Below are 17,098 nucleotides of genomic sequence, written 5' to 3' on the forward strand. Positions count from 1 at the left end.
TGTGTTAGTACTACACATGCACATAAATTTTGTGTGTCATGAAGTCAACCCAATGCAAAGTTAGTGTGAGTACATGACAAGGAGAAGCAGAAACAAGGATTCAGCAGTGAGTAAGGCTCATGTGAGAAGTTACAAGAGTAAGACTGCTTTGATGTAAAATCAGTGCTGTTCCAGCTCTGCCAGAATAGTCCTACTGTAAGTTAGTAGTGATACAAACACTGACACTACCGCTGTGGAAATTTACCTATGTCAAATCAACCAGTGATGTACATGAAAACCATTTCTGTTTTTCTAAGTTCTACATGAAAGCTATATTAATAGCTGTGTATCTAATTAATTAATGCCCTTTTTTAGCTGCTAAAGTCAGAAAAGAAGTACCTGAATGTTGATTAACTGCCTAATCAGAAACATGGTTCTGATCTCTTCTACCATTTTTCCATTACCCCTTTAACATTACTGAGGTTTCGATAAAGTCCATGATGTAATGCAGACTTCTAATTAAGCGAAGATTAATGTAATATTTCTGATGAGAAGGTAATTAAAGGAAATCTAAAGAAATGGAGCATGCCTGAGTTGAACTCCAGACTCCAGCTGTGTTAACTTTCTTCGCTATGTTAAATGAAAATTAAAGGATGAATACGTTTTGGGTAAAGTTCATTCGTTCACAGAGGGTCACCATGAAACTTAAATGCTTTTAATTTTTATGAGGTTTGAACTGCAATTTAAGAAGTATAGTGTGTGTAATGGCAGAGGTGGAAGGAAGTGCTAACTCTGGACTCGTGAGGTACACATCTTTCAAAGTCTCCAGATTAATTGTCTTTTATTTTTTTTCCATACAAATCAGCATAAGGGATAAACCTTACATTCATCCAGTGTGAAGTAGACAGGTGGCTGCAGTAATCGAAGAAATCAATATTACAGACGTTTACCTTGTATTAGTTGACTTCCTCCTCTTCCAATTTTCGAAGCAAGTCAGTATCTGATATCCGAAACCCCATGACTAGATGATTCAAGGTCTCAGCCCTGTGAAGTCTGCCTCCAACTTTAAGTCTTTTAACCTTTCAAACACAATCTCTGTCAATTGACTTTAGTAGGAGTAAAAAGGGTATTTTTTTTCCATCTTTGGTATCTACATGTTGAATTTCCCTAATCCAAACTGCATACTTAGACCTATGTTCCTATAGCACTATTATACTCCATTAACATGTCCATCTTTTCTTGGTATTTTTTTTGACCAACAAGCAAGCAAGCATGATCTTTCAGTGATAAAATATTAATGCCAACAAACACCATTCATTCATGATAATCAGCAATGCTTTCTTATCTGAGACATGTTAACCATAACAGTAATAACTCAGCATGCACATTACCTCACTATGTGGCTGTTATCTTAAAAGGAACATAGCTGAATGTTTCTCTCAGGTGTAGAATAGGTAGAGCAGAGACCTGTGAGATTAAAAATGGGGACAATCACATTAGAGACTTCAGTGAGAATGATTTCTAGGGAAAATAAGTTCTATATAGTTATGTTAGCTTTATGATGCTTGTGCATTCCCCAGGTACTCTTAAGGCAGAGGAGGTTGGCTGTTGGCAATATAAGAACATGATGCATGTGCCATCCTTCTGCAGCTGTAGACAGCAAATCACTTGTTTTCAATGTGATTTCTGTCTATCTACAACACATGACATGTAATTATTCTTGAGAACAACTACAAATAAACTGATGTTATTTACATATGATACCAATAAAATAATTACTAAGCATAACGATTATTAGTGTACAGATCCAAACCTGCCAGGTATGGGCTTACCAGAGCATTAAGCCTATAAAAGAGCAAGTTAGTACAGATTAACAAACATGCTCCTTTCACACAATATTTGCACATGTTATGCTCATAGTATTCCTTAAATACCAACATCTTGTCAACACCAGATGTGACTATATCAGAACATCTTTAGACAGTAAGGTTGTAATTGATAAGCTTTGATATTAACCACAGAAACTTGAAGTTAGACTAACTTCAGTACTGGCTGCAATAAATTTTCTATCACTGTTATGTGCAGTAGAAAGAACAAAGACAGATCTGGTCTTGAATGTTCTTACTGGATGTACCAAAGTTGAGTTCCTACAGAAAATTTACAGCTCATGTTTCTTATGAATATTGAAGCTACTTTAAAAGTAAAAAAGCAAAGGGTATGTACTAACCTCCCAAACCATGTTTAGAATGAATTGTTTCAATACAACTTGGTCAAAGTGCTGAGCTGATAGGAGGCTGTGCACCCTTTGCCAAGTGTTCTTTGTTGACATATCAGCAAAAGGAGATGTTAAGGAGAAAGCACTGATGATTGCAGGGAGCTCCTCCTACTACACAGGAAAGCCTGGGAACAAAAGCCTGAAGATGCTTGGTTTGAAAACACGACAACTAAAATTGGCATCACTGGCTATGAACAAGAAAAACCATTCACACAGGTATGGTCAATGAACATGCATGCCAACAGGAAGGAAGGAGTTACAGGAACAGAGGCATCATGAAAGTGACAGCAGGAAAATGTTCTGTACAGCAAAAGACCGGCAGGATGCGAAGCACAGTACCTTGAATTTGTCAAGGGCTGTGAAAAGATGTTGCAAATGTGCTAACCAAGCAGAGCCTAGATAGGAAATTTCAGCTGTTTGGATGGCTACAGACAGGCCTTTGGGATGATGTGTGAGAAAGGATCCCCTAGATTAAGACATAACCTAAATACACAGACCTAAGATAGAGATCCTGTGACAGAAATGCTCTCTAGTTTGTCTCAGTTTTTAAGCTTGAATAAGAGACAGGATGATGGGGCTGTCCGGAGCAATCAAAGGAAGAACAAGAAGGGGAGTGCTTTAAGGGAAAGACTTAAGAGCTCGGTTTGAGCTGTGTGGAGCTGACAGCTAAACACTAGAAGGGTATTTGGAGCCAGAAGTCAACATTTTAGTCTAAACAAAGAAAAAAAATGTAGAGAATGCAAGATCTCTGAACTGTCAGCACTGAAGTCATCACTGAACACATACGGATGGTGTCATGGAAAAGGTGGAGATGTTACAGTGGGGGGGGAAATCTTTCCCCAGAAACCAGGAATGGAAGGATTAAGACAGAAGGACAGGCAGAAGTGATTAGAGGTGTCATAGGAGCCAAAGGAAGCATCAGATTTGTGTGTGTGTGTGTGTGTGTGTGTGTGTGTGTGTGTGTGTGTGTGTGTGTGTGAGAGAGAGAGAGAGAGAGAGAGAGAGAGAAGGTAGCCTTCAACTAGTAGAGGAAAAGAAAACAATACAGCTTAAGCTGAATGAAGTAATTCTAATATATAGTTTATTCAAGAAAGACAAGGTATGTAACAAAGTACTAACATTCATTACACCTATCAACTTGATGTAAAATATACATGTTTTTCTTGAGTTCTGCTTGTAAGTCAACATATATCGTCCTTTATTTACAAGCTGTTGGTGAAGCAGTCACCGGCTGCTTGAATGTGTGTGATACTTACTTATAAACACTTTGCTGACAAATTTCTCTGAAGTTTCAGCCTATGGACTATAGAGAAATTCAGTGCTACAGCTGCCGTTCATTCATCAAATACAAGTGCCTGTCCTTAGCAGAGAAACCTCCAGGGATTCAGAGTAGCTTTGCTGATTCAAAAGTTAGTGTTATTTCTTTTGAGTCAGGCTTGAACAAAAGCCCTTTAATGATGATAAACTTCACTGCAACATAAAAATACGACTTTTCAGAGATCAGAGTCCTGAACTTAGGCTTTCCACTATCCCAGGAGAAAAAGCTGTTTATGAGAATTTAGCAGCAGCCAATCCCTAATCCAAACACATTCAAACTTTGGCACTTGTGTTCACGAAGCTTCAATACAGAAGTCTGGGTTCTAACTTTGTGGGCAGATATTTTTTGCGTGCTACAGGTCCCCATTTCAGTCAGTTCTAGATTTGGAAATCTCAGTGGCACTTCTCACTTCAGTGATTCCCACCCATCAGTCCCTCATCATACCTGACCTGTGCCTTTGTGTTTTGGTACCACAGTAACCTCATCCCAGGGCACAGAGCAGGAGAGCAGGGCTCATCACACACATCCAACCTGGAGTACAAGTGGTATACCTCTGTATGTCCTTCCCCAAAGCTCTTAGTGAGGAACACCATGTCAGAGGGTAAGGGATACCCCTAGGGTCAGATGTCCTGGCTCTGCTCCTCCCAGACTGCAGACTGCTCAGTGTCAGGGCAGCCTGAAAAACAGAAAGCATCTTCACACTGTACCAGCTGCTAATAACAAAAAGTTAACTCCTTCCCAGCCACAGCCAGAACAAGCAGTAAACCATCAGTGCACCAGCATCAATACCAGGCAAGCTCTAAGCTGAGCTCCTGAGAACTTCAGTAATGTGTTCTACTAAGACCAGCCTTATGTGTTTTCACTGCAAAGCTGAATATTTGTGATTCAGTAGTGTCCTCATGCTGCCAAATGACATTGGAGGAAAGAAACCCATTAGCTTCAACTGTTAGATTAGTTCCTAATCTTTGGTTTTCTATGCTTATTTACTGCCTTTGCATTATCGAGCTGCCCATCTGAAATGGAAAGGATTGTTCAAGTTGTGTTACCTTCACTTAAGATAATAGATAATTTAAAAGGTTAGATAATAAAGGTAAGATTTGCAATTCTGTAGCAACATTAATAAAATATGCCAGCTCTTTTAGTCCCTGCTATAGTCACATAACACATAAATAGATGGTTATTCTTAAAAACACATCTGTCTGCTCTTTACTAGTCAGCGTGTGCATATGCAAAGGGAGCTCAGTGGCATTTTATTTGCATTCTTGCACCAATACAAGTGAAGGAGGTGTCCAGTGGGGAGAATTCGGTTCTGGCTGAAGATTTACACCCAAACCTCTGCACCAGGACTACCTGAATTGCACCACAAAGGTCTCAAAATGCTCCAGGCGACATTTTGGGGTTTTCTCCCGAAGATTTACATCTCCCCCATTAACTGTTCCTAAACCAGGGTAATTCAGACTGAATTGCTGATAAATGTGCATGTTCTCCATCAGGAATCAGGGGGAGGTAATAAGACAAGAAGTCAAAAGACACTGTGATCTGCATGGTAATAATCACACACATTTCCCATCGTTTAGGTCTGTAAGAACTCCTGACATTTGAAGCTGTCCTACCGAGTTGCCATGGCAACGGGAAAAAAGAAAACGTCAGATCTGAAGACTGCAGTTTACAGTTACTGTTCTTCACTACTAGGCCTCAGTTGCTCCAGATTCAGTTTAATTTGCAACCTCACTTAATCTGTCCAACTATACATTGGTGTTTGACAGCCTCTGCCCTAACTTCCATTTATTAATGGATTCCTCTTGCAAGATGCAAGGTTTATGCGGATTTCCACTGAATGTTAAAAGACCATGACATCTAAACTTGACCTTTGGGGAGCAGAAAACAGATTGACTCCATTTTTTTCTAACTGTTGACTTGTTGCTATTCAACTGTTCAGAAAATATTTTGTCTGTGGGTTAGTATTTGTATATGTATGAGTGTATGTATATATATATATATTTATATGGAGAGAAGAGTTATAGGACTGGTTTAGCTTTTATAAAATATTCATCTGGAACGTGCAACTGACAAAGCAGTGTAAAACAGCCACAGATGAATCATAACTATGGCTAAACCTACTGTGCTTGCTGTTTATAGTGTGGCCAGAAGGAGAGTCTATTGCAGTCATACCACTGAAAAAAGCCACTTTGTTGACACCAAATAAGGCAGGCCCAGGGCTCTGCAGCATCACTTCTTGTACCTCAGGTTCAGCAAACAGGAAATGCAAGTCCCCCGGCTTGCTTCTGATCCGGACTTCTCACCTTATGCCCCAAAACTGAATGTAAGACTCAGCGGGAGCACAGCTCTTCATCTCAGTGCCGGGAGGGTGTATGAGCTCTGATTTGCAAGGCAAGGGGAAGCACTCAGTGCAACCAGCACCATATGGTCACCACCTACAGCAATGGGACATGCTGGGCTGATTTTAAAGGGGCTAAAGTCAGCTTCCTCCATGCTCCTGCAGATAATTATTTGCTGGGGCAGTTTACAAAATTTAAGTCCTTTGCCAGTTCTGCAGACAAAGCAGGCAACGTCTGCCTATGAGAAGCTGATTAGAACAGCAAAATCAAGGTGTTTCTCAGAAGCACTGGCCTCTCTCCCAGCCTCTGTGCAGCTGTCGTTACACGTATCAGTGCAAGGAGGAAAACAGATGCCCTGTTATCTAAGCGTATTCACACATATCTATAGTTTTGAATATATATATACATACATACACGTGTACACACAGTTTCCAGTTAAGAGTAACAAGAGCATTACTTTGTGTGTGTAAACTTACCACACTTATTTGCAGACATGGGGGGAAAAAAAAGGGTGTTCGTTACATATGACTATGAATCCTTTTCTATTCTGTGAGCATGTAAGGTTTAAAAAAAAAAGAAGAAAAAACTTACCTGTGTCAAGATGATCATCTTGTTAATAAACTGTAAATGATCCATCAAAGCTCACACCAAATTTTTATAAAATTAACACAAAAAAGTATACTAGTGACAGACTGTGGCTTTTATTAGAGCTTGCCAGTAACTAGGGTAAGGTAAGTGTCTTAGAATATTTTAATAAACTTGCTTATTTAAAGTTTAAACAAGAAAGCTTCCTTATGCAATAGTACTTTGCAGCTGCATTCTTTAGTTAGCCTTTTTACAGTACCTATGAGTCATACTGTATGTTGTCTTTACTACAGTGAGATTATGAGCATATCTTCCACACCACATATACGTTTCAATAGTAAAGTTTTTTGGAAGCATTAAAAAAGTCCAGACATACATTGAGTTTTCCATAACTCTACACTAGATATTAAATGTGTGTTGGTGGTTAAAAATTGCTGTACAATAGCTTTTCTCTGACTTCCTGTATTGTACCAAATATGACAACCATTTTTTGTTTTGTTTTGTTTTTTAATCAAAAGTAACAACAATGGCAACAGAGGGGAAAAAACAGTTTGTGTTGTGAGCCTCCATAGCGCTGTAAATGTCCTGGTTTGCTTTCGTTGCCCATACCTCACAGTAACCGCGGCATCAGAAATCACGGCTTATTAAAAACAGATTTTTTTATGCAAAGTTCTCAAAAGGAAAAACCAACGAATGCATAACACCACTGGATATTCAAGAGACGTGTTTAATGAATGAATCCAAATGAACCCAAAGATGAACTGCACCCTCTGCTTTAATCTACAAAACCTCTATCTTGAATAAAAGAGATTATAATATTCTCCCCCTGCAAATGCTCTTTTTCTACTTGTTTCCTTCCTCTCCCTTTCCAGCAAAACCCACCTCTGGAAAGACACCCATTGACATCAGTGTCATTCCTATCAAGTACCAGATAAAGATACCCTTTCCTAATTTAAACCAAGGTTCACACAGTATTTGATGAATCATTCCAAGGGCACCCAAAACCAAGAAGAAAGAAAAAATTCTTCTTCCTAGAACTGCACTAACAATGGGAAAACTCTTACTACCAATCTGTGCCCAAGGACAAGAGATCGTTCTGCTTGGATAACACTGCAGCCTTTTGACATGTAGAAGGGTCAGTACAGTGGCTGAAGCCCTGAATCCAGACGCATCAAAGCCTTCATTCACCAGTACCACCAGACAAACTAAAGCCTCCCAGCCTTTACAGTGCATCTTTAGGCTTCCGACTGAGTTAATCACTGGACTGCCTGAGCACATAGAAGATGAAGCTGCCATGCTAATGTTTTCATCTGAAAAACAACTGAAACAAGTACTTGAGAACCAACCCTTTTTAAAAAGCAATTGTGTCACTTTCTGTGGCAATATACAAATGAGGAACCACGTTAAAATCTGAGTTTTCTTACCTGAAAAAGCTGGTGGGTTCAGGCTTTAAAAAGTGATTCTCATTTCCTGTAACAAAGGAGAAAAAATAACGTATTACTTCCTCACAACATTATGAAAGAAATACAGAAGTTGTAAAATTAGTTTGGTTCTTTTTCCCCTTTGTTTAGCACTTGTTCAGCCAAGGTTACTGGGCTTGCAATACAGCACTTATTCCTACCTTGCCTGTTTGGTCACAACGTTTATTGCAGTTTTTGTATGTTTGCAGACACACGGTGCTGTGTGGAGTCAGGCAGTCAACTTGATTTTCTTTTTGAAACACTCATAAAATGTCTCGTGCAAAAGTCATTTCACTTACAAAAGTATCTGCTGTTAAAACACAAATTGGGTATAATGTTAATCAGGAAGAGTTTATTAGCAAGGTAAAGGTCTCATCTGTGATGCACTTGCTAACTGAACTCTGTACCCCTCATGCATGTGCTTGCAATATGCCTGCGTGCATTTATGAATGTACATTTTCTTCAGTAACTGCAGGACTGAAGATTAATTCCAAGGGAAACCAGCCGAATTTCCTACTGGTTAGCAAGGAAAATTAGCTCTGAGTGCAACACTGACTATTACACTTTCCGAGCCCTGTTCTCATCCCACTTAACACTGGTGTAAATCAAAGAGCATCTCCATTACTAGACTTGTTTGAGCATCAGTTAGTCATACTCAAAACAAAAACGGTTTTACTGATGTGCTGCCAACAGTAAAGCAGCAGTGTCTGTCACAGTATCGTTGACTGCTTATATATAATTGAATGTTTGTCTTTTGTGAGATACAGAGAAGTCTACAGCCCAGATGCTTCCCACAGAGAGCTCACTTCCTTCATGACTTTGATGGGTCCTGGAGGAACCCAACCCAATTTGGTTTAACCCTTATTTGAAGTGGCTATGGCCTGTAATCAAATTATTCGCCCCAGTTTCTCATGAAGTCATTTAAGTCAGGGATCCCTGTAATACAAACCTTATTCATGACATTATGGGCTTCAAGTGAGATCACAGGGACCCAGCCTAAATGCTCACTGTGACAGGGGAGACATATTATAGTAACAATTCTTACATCGTTGGTCTTTCCTTTGTGAGGCTTCTTGGTGAGACACAGGAAACTGCCAGTCTTCATCTCAGCTGCTTCCAGCACACACAGCCACTGGAGACAGAGCAGAATGTTGTACACACATACTTTCACGTCACTAGTTATCCAAAGGCCAAGTTTCTTTTTGAAAAGATTTAATAACAACTCATTTAATTAAAGTAAAAACCACAAGATAAACAATATTAAAGTCACATCAGGTTGAGAACACCAAGTCTAGGGCAGAGCTGTGATCCTATCTGTCCTTTAATACATCTCTAGAGACTCAACTGTCTGAGAGATGCACTGACCAGTGGTGCCAAAAACATAAATAAATGAAATAATAATAATTTTCTATCAATTCTGTGACCATACAACACTTAGGGTTAACATGCAAAGCATTTCAGCAGTAGTTGTAACAGCTATTCCATTTAAAAGAGGTATAACAGACTGTTTTACTTTGTCAACCATACAACCACTGACTACACTGTTTTCACATCAAGATATGCTACTTGGTTTGTATTTGTCCAAATGAAATGGATTTACTCATCCACTCTTGGTGGAAAGCTATTAGTTGCACAATTGCTATGTGTGTGTATATATGTAGATATATAGAGATATACACATACATATATAAATATATATATATAATATATGCAGATGGAGAATAATACAACATGGGGGACTTGAAATAAGCAGTTCAGTCCCACGATTCATGAATAAACACATGAGTTACGGAACAGCTTGGGCGATTTATGCCAAACCAGTTTGATTTTTAAAGGGAAAAAAAGCAGGAAAAAAAAATAACCCACAACCAAAAACCTCCCACACTAAAATCCAGGCTTATTCCAACTCTCATGTTGTATTTATGCTAACCTTTAGTTGTCCTCGCTTAATAAAATTTATATCATTTGAAGATATTTATAGTTGTTTACTGACTCATTTTTAGTTGTCTGTGTATAAGCTCGTCATCAGTAGTGAAAACAGGAGGGTTTATAGCCAGAATAACTGCATCACTCTGTTTTCAACAGGACAGCTATCTAGGAAAGTTTCATTCAACATTTGAACATTGTACTCCTTCTCTGCATCAATTAAGTGACTGTATTTGATGACATGGGGCTAAAACGAATGTAATGACAGATGTGTATGTACCTGCATGCACATCCTGTTTAGGACTGCGGAATGAGAGCATGTCTGGTGAACTGTGATGGTGAATTCAGTACAAACAAGCTGTGTTGTTACTGCCATTTCAGACAGAAATCATAACAATCTGCCCCATAACAATCTCTAACGTATCACCAAGAAATTTTTTTAATGTATTTTTTCTTTTTAAAACTCAAGCAAGGAGAAAAATATTTTTGTTTGATTTTCAAAGATACTTATTTCAGCTACTTTTCCAGTTGTTTCTTTGGGCCCTAGTTGCTGAATTGCTTGCTGTTTCTGAGGTGTAAATAAACGTTTTGATTTATGACGTGGTTGCAAAGAAACTTGTAATTTATTTGTGAAATGCTCAAATAAAGGATGTATGGGCTTTTACCTTTTGTCTGGGCAGAGACCTTCCTGGTGCAATACAGCAAGAACAGCGGACTACAAAATGACCCTGAGGCTGTCAAAGGCTGGAATAGCCAGAGCTAAATACAAAAACCTCCCACACTGCTCTAAGCAACAGAGATGAATTGTGGCCTTCATCATCGTGCCACGTTTATAGAGTGACAAACTGGAGGTCAGAAAGGTAAATAATATTTGACCACACAGGAAAGTAGCGGTAGATTATTCAGCATCTATTCAGCTAACAGTAATGCTATGCTTCGCCACGCTTTGTAATAGGAGTTGCACTGAGCCGACCTGGGTCAGATGTCCCTAGGCTGGACTTGTGCACAGAAGCTTTAATGGATTTTTGTTGCACTTCCTTTCTGCTTCACCTGGTCACCTTCCCCACCTACCACCATCATTTCAGCTTACGTAGAAGAGACATCCACAATAAAATACATACTGTAACCGAAACAGGCTGAACAGACGTCAATCAGAGTGACCTACCTCGGGAAGCTGCAGGCCTGCACTGCTGTCATCGCGCAGCACTCACTGCTGGCACGGCTGATTACAGGATGGCTTTTAACAGTGAGTACTGTCATAGTCTGTGGTCATGTCTGATGTGCTCAACTGCTGCGCTTAAGTGCTGTGGAAGTATAACTACACAGATACATCATCCTGCCCTGACTCATAAACATCTCAGTCCACAATTTAGTGCCCTCACGTCCTTCAAACACGCTCTACTCCAGACCAAGTTGCCCAAACAGTTTGCAGTGTCCTTCTGCACGTTAGCCTGTGGGCTTTATTAGCAAGGTTTGTATCTTCAGTGTGCTGCATTCCTAGAAGCGGGACTTAAGGTTTGTAAGAAACTATTTTTGGTTTTGTGTGAGCTCTCATTATCTATAAGGAAGGAAGTGGGGTGCTCTGTCCGCTTTCCTGTGCTGTCAGTTGATCCTAGACATTGCCAAAGGGCCCAGCAGGTGAAACAGAAAATAGCAGCCCAGAACCCAGACCAGAATAACTAACAGAAAACTTAATATCTTGCAGCGGATGGTCACTGTAGCACTAACTGTATTGCATCCTTGTCTGCAAATTCTTTTTCCAGCACAAAACCCAAATCACATTTCTGAAATTCTCTGAGTAGGTGGTTCAGGTTTTTTTTCCCTTCAATCTTCTTAGAAGTTATCTAAAGTGACAGAGACATAAAGATAGAATATCCCTGAAAAGGCTTTTTACTGCATCTGAGAACAGAGGGAGCTGCAGGAGTGAGGGCAGCTCGAGAAGGAAACATTTGAGTACAAGCCACTGCAGTTTGCTTTCCCTGAGCCCAACCTCTATGGATTCCTGCTTTGTATCTTTTGCCAATGGCCTATGGTTTATCAGACACTGAATCTAGAGGTGGTCTTTTATGTGGTCCATAATAAGTAAAGGATGAAAAAGCTTATTTGACACTTGTGGTTTAACTGAGCAAAAGGTCATTACCTGAAAGCCACCGCAAAAAGAGCATCACCTCTTTTGGTGTCAGCTGAGATCATTGTCCCAAACTAATGCTGTGCCTTGTACCTTAGAAGCAGCATTTGAAGTAGAACAAAGTTAAATCATAAGCAAGGAATCGTTAACAGAGAGAGAAAACACTGAAGGTTTCTGAGCCGAGTAGAAGTTTTCCATTGCCCTTTCAACCTTATGCCTCATCTAACACCGCACATTCTGGATTGCAGTCTTACTGTTACTCAGTAACTTTGCACAGTTCAATACAGTTCCATTTTTCTCCTGCAATAGTAAATCAGAACAGTCCCTTCTGGCTTCAGTACAACCTTCTTACCTGCAGAAACAAAGCAAGGGTCATTGCTCCTGCTGTAAAACTACCAGGATGCTCGTCCTCTGCTGCCACGCCTCTGGCCGGACTCCACTCATCCACCTCCCAGTGCATGGTGACCTTCACTGCCCCTGCAGTTACAGCAGCACGTAAGTGACTGCAGTCCTGTATACTTCACCATTATCTTACTACTTATTTTGTCTAACTTAACGTTTTCATACGCAATTGCAGGATACCCGCCATCACTGCTGCGGCTTCATGTACTTTTTATGACTAACTGTCCAGAACAAGAAAAACAAAAGTATTTACAGTGCTTGTTTACTGCAGGCATGCTGAAAACTCAGAATGAAACACTACACCCCGGAGTCTTACATTTAAAGAGCTGTTTTCCAAGTGTTCTGCAATAAGTTACAATCCTGAAGTAATTGACTTGGGATAAGGGATGTTCATAACAGCTTTTCTTGGAGTGTCTATTTATTTGCTTCTAAAATTTGTCATTGTCTTTCCAAACTAAGGATGGATTTTCAATAGAAGGACACTGAACCACAGCAGACAATGCTCCTGGAAAGGACTAAATCTTCACTAACAGGTTTTTAGAAGTTTTCCTTTATAAATGTGGCCACTGTCCTTTACATCAGTTATCTCGCTTTGTGCCAGCAAACACCTGGGTACACATTTCATAGGAGGGTAATTCTTCCACTCTAGTTATCTCGTCAGCTCCACCCCTTGCTGTAATTGATCTGCTAGGGACAGTGGTAAGATAATGAGGCACTTGGAAATGGCAACAAATCACAGCGCCTCTTTGTACACAAATAAATAAATGAAACAGAACATCAGCTGTGTCTCATTTTTTGTGCTATTTCATCAGCTGCAGTAAAACAGCAGTGCTTGGAGATACCTTCCAAGTAGCTGTAAAACAAGGATCATAACCTGCCTTGGGGTTATAGCATGTGTTATTGGCTGGTACAGAGGGAGGCAGCTTGTGGTGGGATTTGAACCACCTCCTCCATTGCCATCCCTAGTATCTAGAAGACTAAGAGCTGAATTCATCCCCATTAATAGTTAAAATAATTAGATTACTATAGGCTCTTTCCTTTTTTAAAAGTCATCGTGCACTACCATACACTGAAATGCTTCCTGCATCTCTGAGTTAATTGTCATCATTCTTCATATTGAGCAAAACCAGTAATATCTCTAGAGAGAACAGGTGCCCCAATTAACAGATATTCGGTCTTTTGTATATTGGATTGCCAAGATGAAAAAAAATGAGATCAGAGATACTTAATTCATAAAAGGATGATAGCAAACATGACAGAGTTCACCAGTAAAGCAAAGTAGGCACAATATATCACAGTAATTAGAATAATCCTCATTACTAGACTGTAAGTCTAAAGGAAAGATTTAAACTTCCTGTCTGAGAAAACCCATGTGTTCAAGCTTTAGCTACTAGCTCTGCTGTGTAAGAACTTGACCAGTGCTGGAAAGCCTGGCCATAGTGCTTAACAAGTTTTGCCACTGCTACTAATGGTAAAAACACATTAATTTGAAGGTAGCTTGCTTTTGGATCCTGCATAAAGAAGCTGAAACAATAACAGCTCTAGAGAGTAATCTTTTCTTTGAGCTGAACAAAAGTCCTACATGCTCAGTGCTGCCAAAGGCTCAATGCAGCTGCTCACCACCGCGCTGGCAGAGCTGACTGCAGGATTTGGACCTCTGTGTATCCATCACGCTGCATTCTCTTCTGTTTTTACCTCCATCAGACCACAAAGCACCTTCTTCTCACTATGTTTTGGTGGTAAAGAAAGCAAATATAAAGGTAGAAATACAGAATTAGTCAGATGGCACTGCTGGAAACCATGCTGAGAGCAGAGCGAGTTGGAGACTCAGCTTCCTGGCCAGCACAGAACCCTGAGAGCCAGGCTGCAAAGGCACCTTGTGCCAGAGCCTCACACAGGCATGGGCTGGAAGCTGAATCCTCCAAAGCAGGGACCAAAGCCTCAGCCAGCCAGCACAGGGCCATGCAATCTTACTTATAACTATAGTTGCTGTCATCATTTACACAACCTGGGGGCTGCAGTGCTTTCTTGCACTCTCACTTTCTGTTCCTTGGGACTGTGTGCTATTTTCTTCAGCAAATGAACACTGAGTATATGAAGCTAATGAAAATGTGGGCTGTATTTAGCTCTGTCTTCTGGGGTTGACTGGGCACAATGCAAGACTTACCTTCTTCATGCAACAGACTTAAAAAGAAGGCCTCTTGTTGCTGCATCTCCTCACTGCCTTTGCCCTGCTTAGATGGAATGAGAGAAAGGCAGTACATACATTAAATATCACACAACTCACTTATAACAAAGAGAGAAACATAAAAGGACTAGTTAGTGTCCAAATCAGACTACTAAAAATGTCCATGTATATATTTATAAACACTCACGTATATATATTATATATACACATATACAAGTATAGAAGCTAAGGGGAGGAGCTTCACTGCCCTCTCCCACTATAGAATAGCCTATTTTTATAATCTGTTATTAAGAAGTGAATACTCATTAAAAAGTTCAGTACATTGGGGAAAAAAAAGAGTACTAGAATGCAATTAAACCTACTACAGACTAATTAATATGGGAATTGGGGTGGTTCAAAAATCAATTAATGGGATGGAAGTGGGGACAGTAGGCAGCACAAACCTATACGTGTCACCTTCATTAGCCCAACAGATGGGATTTCCTGCTGCATTCAGGTTTTGCTGAGGGCACTATTTGGTTGGTAGGTTGGTTTTGAAAGGAAATTTGGACAAAAATATTTTCTAATACAGGTCTATAACAGGAAACAGTAACAGGACTAGATGCTATTTAAGCCCATAACAAATTGTTGTTATTTGGTTTCTGGTGACCCCACCCTTGGCTCCCTAAATCTTTCCTTTAAGCAAACAAGTCTGAAACACCTGAAAGACCAGAAAGCTGAACAGAGAGTTCTCAAGATTTTCAGATCCCCAGTTATGTGGTGTATTTTCCTATGGGATATCCTGCTTAGTTGGTTCTTACCAAAGGCTGTTGATTCAAGAACTGTTTTTACAAGCTGTCCAATTTCTTGCAAGTCAGAAGACATTTAGCAGTTATACTCCAGACTTTTATGAAGTATATCTTGTCAACCTTCTCATAACAGGGATGAAAAGATGCCAACTCTCTAAGGAAACACTGCTCAAGAAGCATGATAATACTTTTGTTCTTAAATGTTACAACTTTTTAACTCAGAACTTGCCCTTTTTAGAAGAAGGAAGTTACCTGAGACAAGACTTGGCACTCACTTTTGATGCAACAGCATCACAAGAGATTAAGTAGCAGAGTCCTGTTCAAGAGATAAACTAAAAGTGCTTATTCATACCAAAATCAAGAAAGAACTTTGGATTGAAAGCCAAAATAAGTTTCGTGATGCTGTTTGTTAACCATGACCCATGTGCCAGAGATCAGCATCCTGCCAATGGGAACTTTATAAGCCAGTCTACTTTGATTTCTGCCCTTTGGAGGTCAGTCATTCATCACATAACACAACTTTACTGTTCCAAGCTGAAGTACATCTAATGCTTTCTTGTGATTTGACTGAACTAAGATCTTGGTAGCCCAACTGGCTTTGCACATTGTATGTCACTGATACAACACCTGCACTTACACCACAGCATAAGAGTATTAATCAGATCAGTTTTAATTTGCTTATATTTTCCTCCCAGTCTGCAGAACTGTAAATTACCCTATAAATTACACAGCTCTGACTGCTGGATCACTGTGTTACAGTGCTGTGTTATGAAACGAGGCTGGTTCATGGATCCTCATTCATTTGAGAGAGATGTCACCGGCCTAACACAATGGGCTCCTTTCAAGCCCTCCTTTCTATTTCGTTCTTTTATTTCTCTGTTAATAAATAAATAAAATCCCCATTGGTTTATGGCTGCAGGAGATGAAAGAACTCTTTTTTTTTTTGTGTCAACATTGTGCAGTGCTGATGGAGTCTGGCAACAGTCGAGAGCTGGCTCCCACTTCTCTTCTGTTTTCCTTATTAGCATTTTGCTTGGCTGTCCCTGCCAAAGTCTCCTGGACATACCCAAACTTTGTGAATTGCTGCAAATATTGCAACATCCAAGTGTGAAATTAACTGCATGGAAACTCCTGGGATCCTGTTAACGGTGTATTAACAATAACCTCAAGTTCACAGCAAACTACAGGCACCTGTTCAACAAGGGAACATGTTCTTAAAATGACACTCAATTATCACTGCATACTTTAGCATTGTTTTTGCACCTTATCTAAGACCTACCATGAGCACTGAAAGCCTGTTTACTAATTTAAAATCAGTCTTTACAAACCAGAGCAAAATGAGAATAATAATAGAAACATACAAAGAAAAAAAGCAACTGTGGCTTTCTTGACTGTTAATTCAGATGACATATTTCATATTAGCCAGATGCTTAATTTTAGTAATTATCTCTAAGGTATTTTAATCATGTAGGAGTTATTTGATTTTTTTTAATTTTTTTTTTAAGAGAAAAGAGAAAAATTCAGCTTAGCAAAAGAAATGGCAAATAGCACTCAAAATACATTGCTGCTAACAGCGGAGCACCTTAAACATTTAATAATTACAGTCAATATTTTCAGACTGGAAAGCTAAAACTTTATGTCTGGAAGTCGCTCAGAAAGCGTTGTGTGTTTTAAATCAATTCCCGACATTATAAAGAAATATGTATTACC

At 39.6% G+C, this 17,098-nt stretch overlaps 1 protein-coding gene across 1 annotated transcript in view; it reads left to right on the forward strand.

Moving 5' to 3' along the window:
• Positions 1-10,546, forward strand: part of CDH13 (cadherin 13) — a 389,565-nt gene extending 379,019 nt beyond the window's left edge. The window contains exon 14 of the mRNA XM_015874147.3: positions 5,150-10,546. Coding sequence (XP_015729633.1) covers positions 5,150-5,157 — 8 coding nt within the window. The 3' untranslated portion in view covers positions 5,158-10,546. The remainder of the gene's footprint in view (positions 1-5,149) is intronic.
• Positions 10,547-17,098: the final 6,552 nt, after the last annotated feature.

Source organism: Coturnix japonica, chromosome 6 (genome assembly GCF_054131305.1).
Source record: "Coturnix japonica strain WE chromosome 6, WE-NBRP24, whole genome shotgun sequence".
Taxonomy (NCBI): domain Eukaryota; kingdom Metazoa; phylum Chordata; class Aves; order Galliformes; family Phasianidae; genus Coturnix; species Coturnix japonica.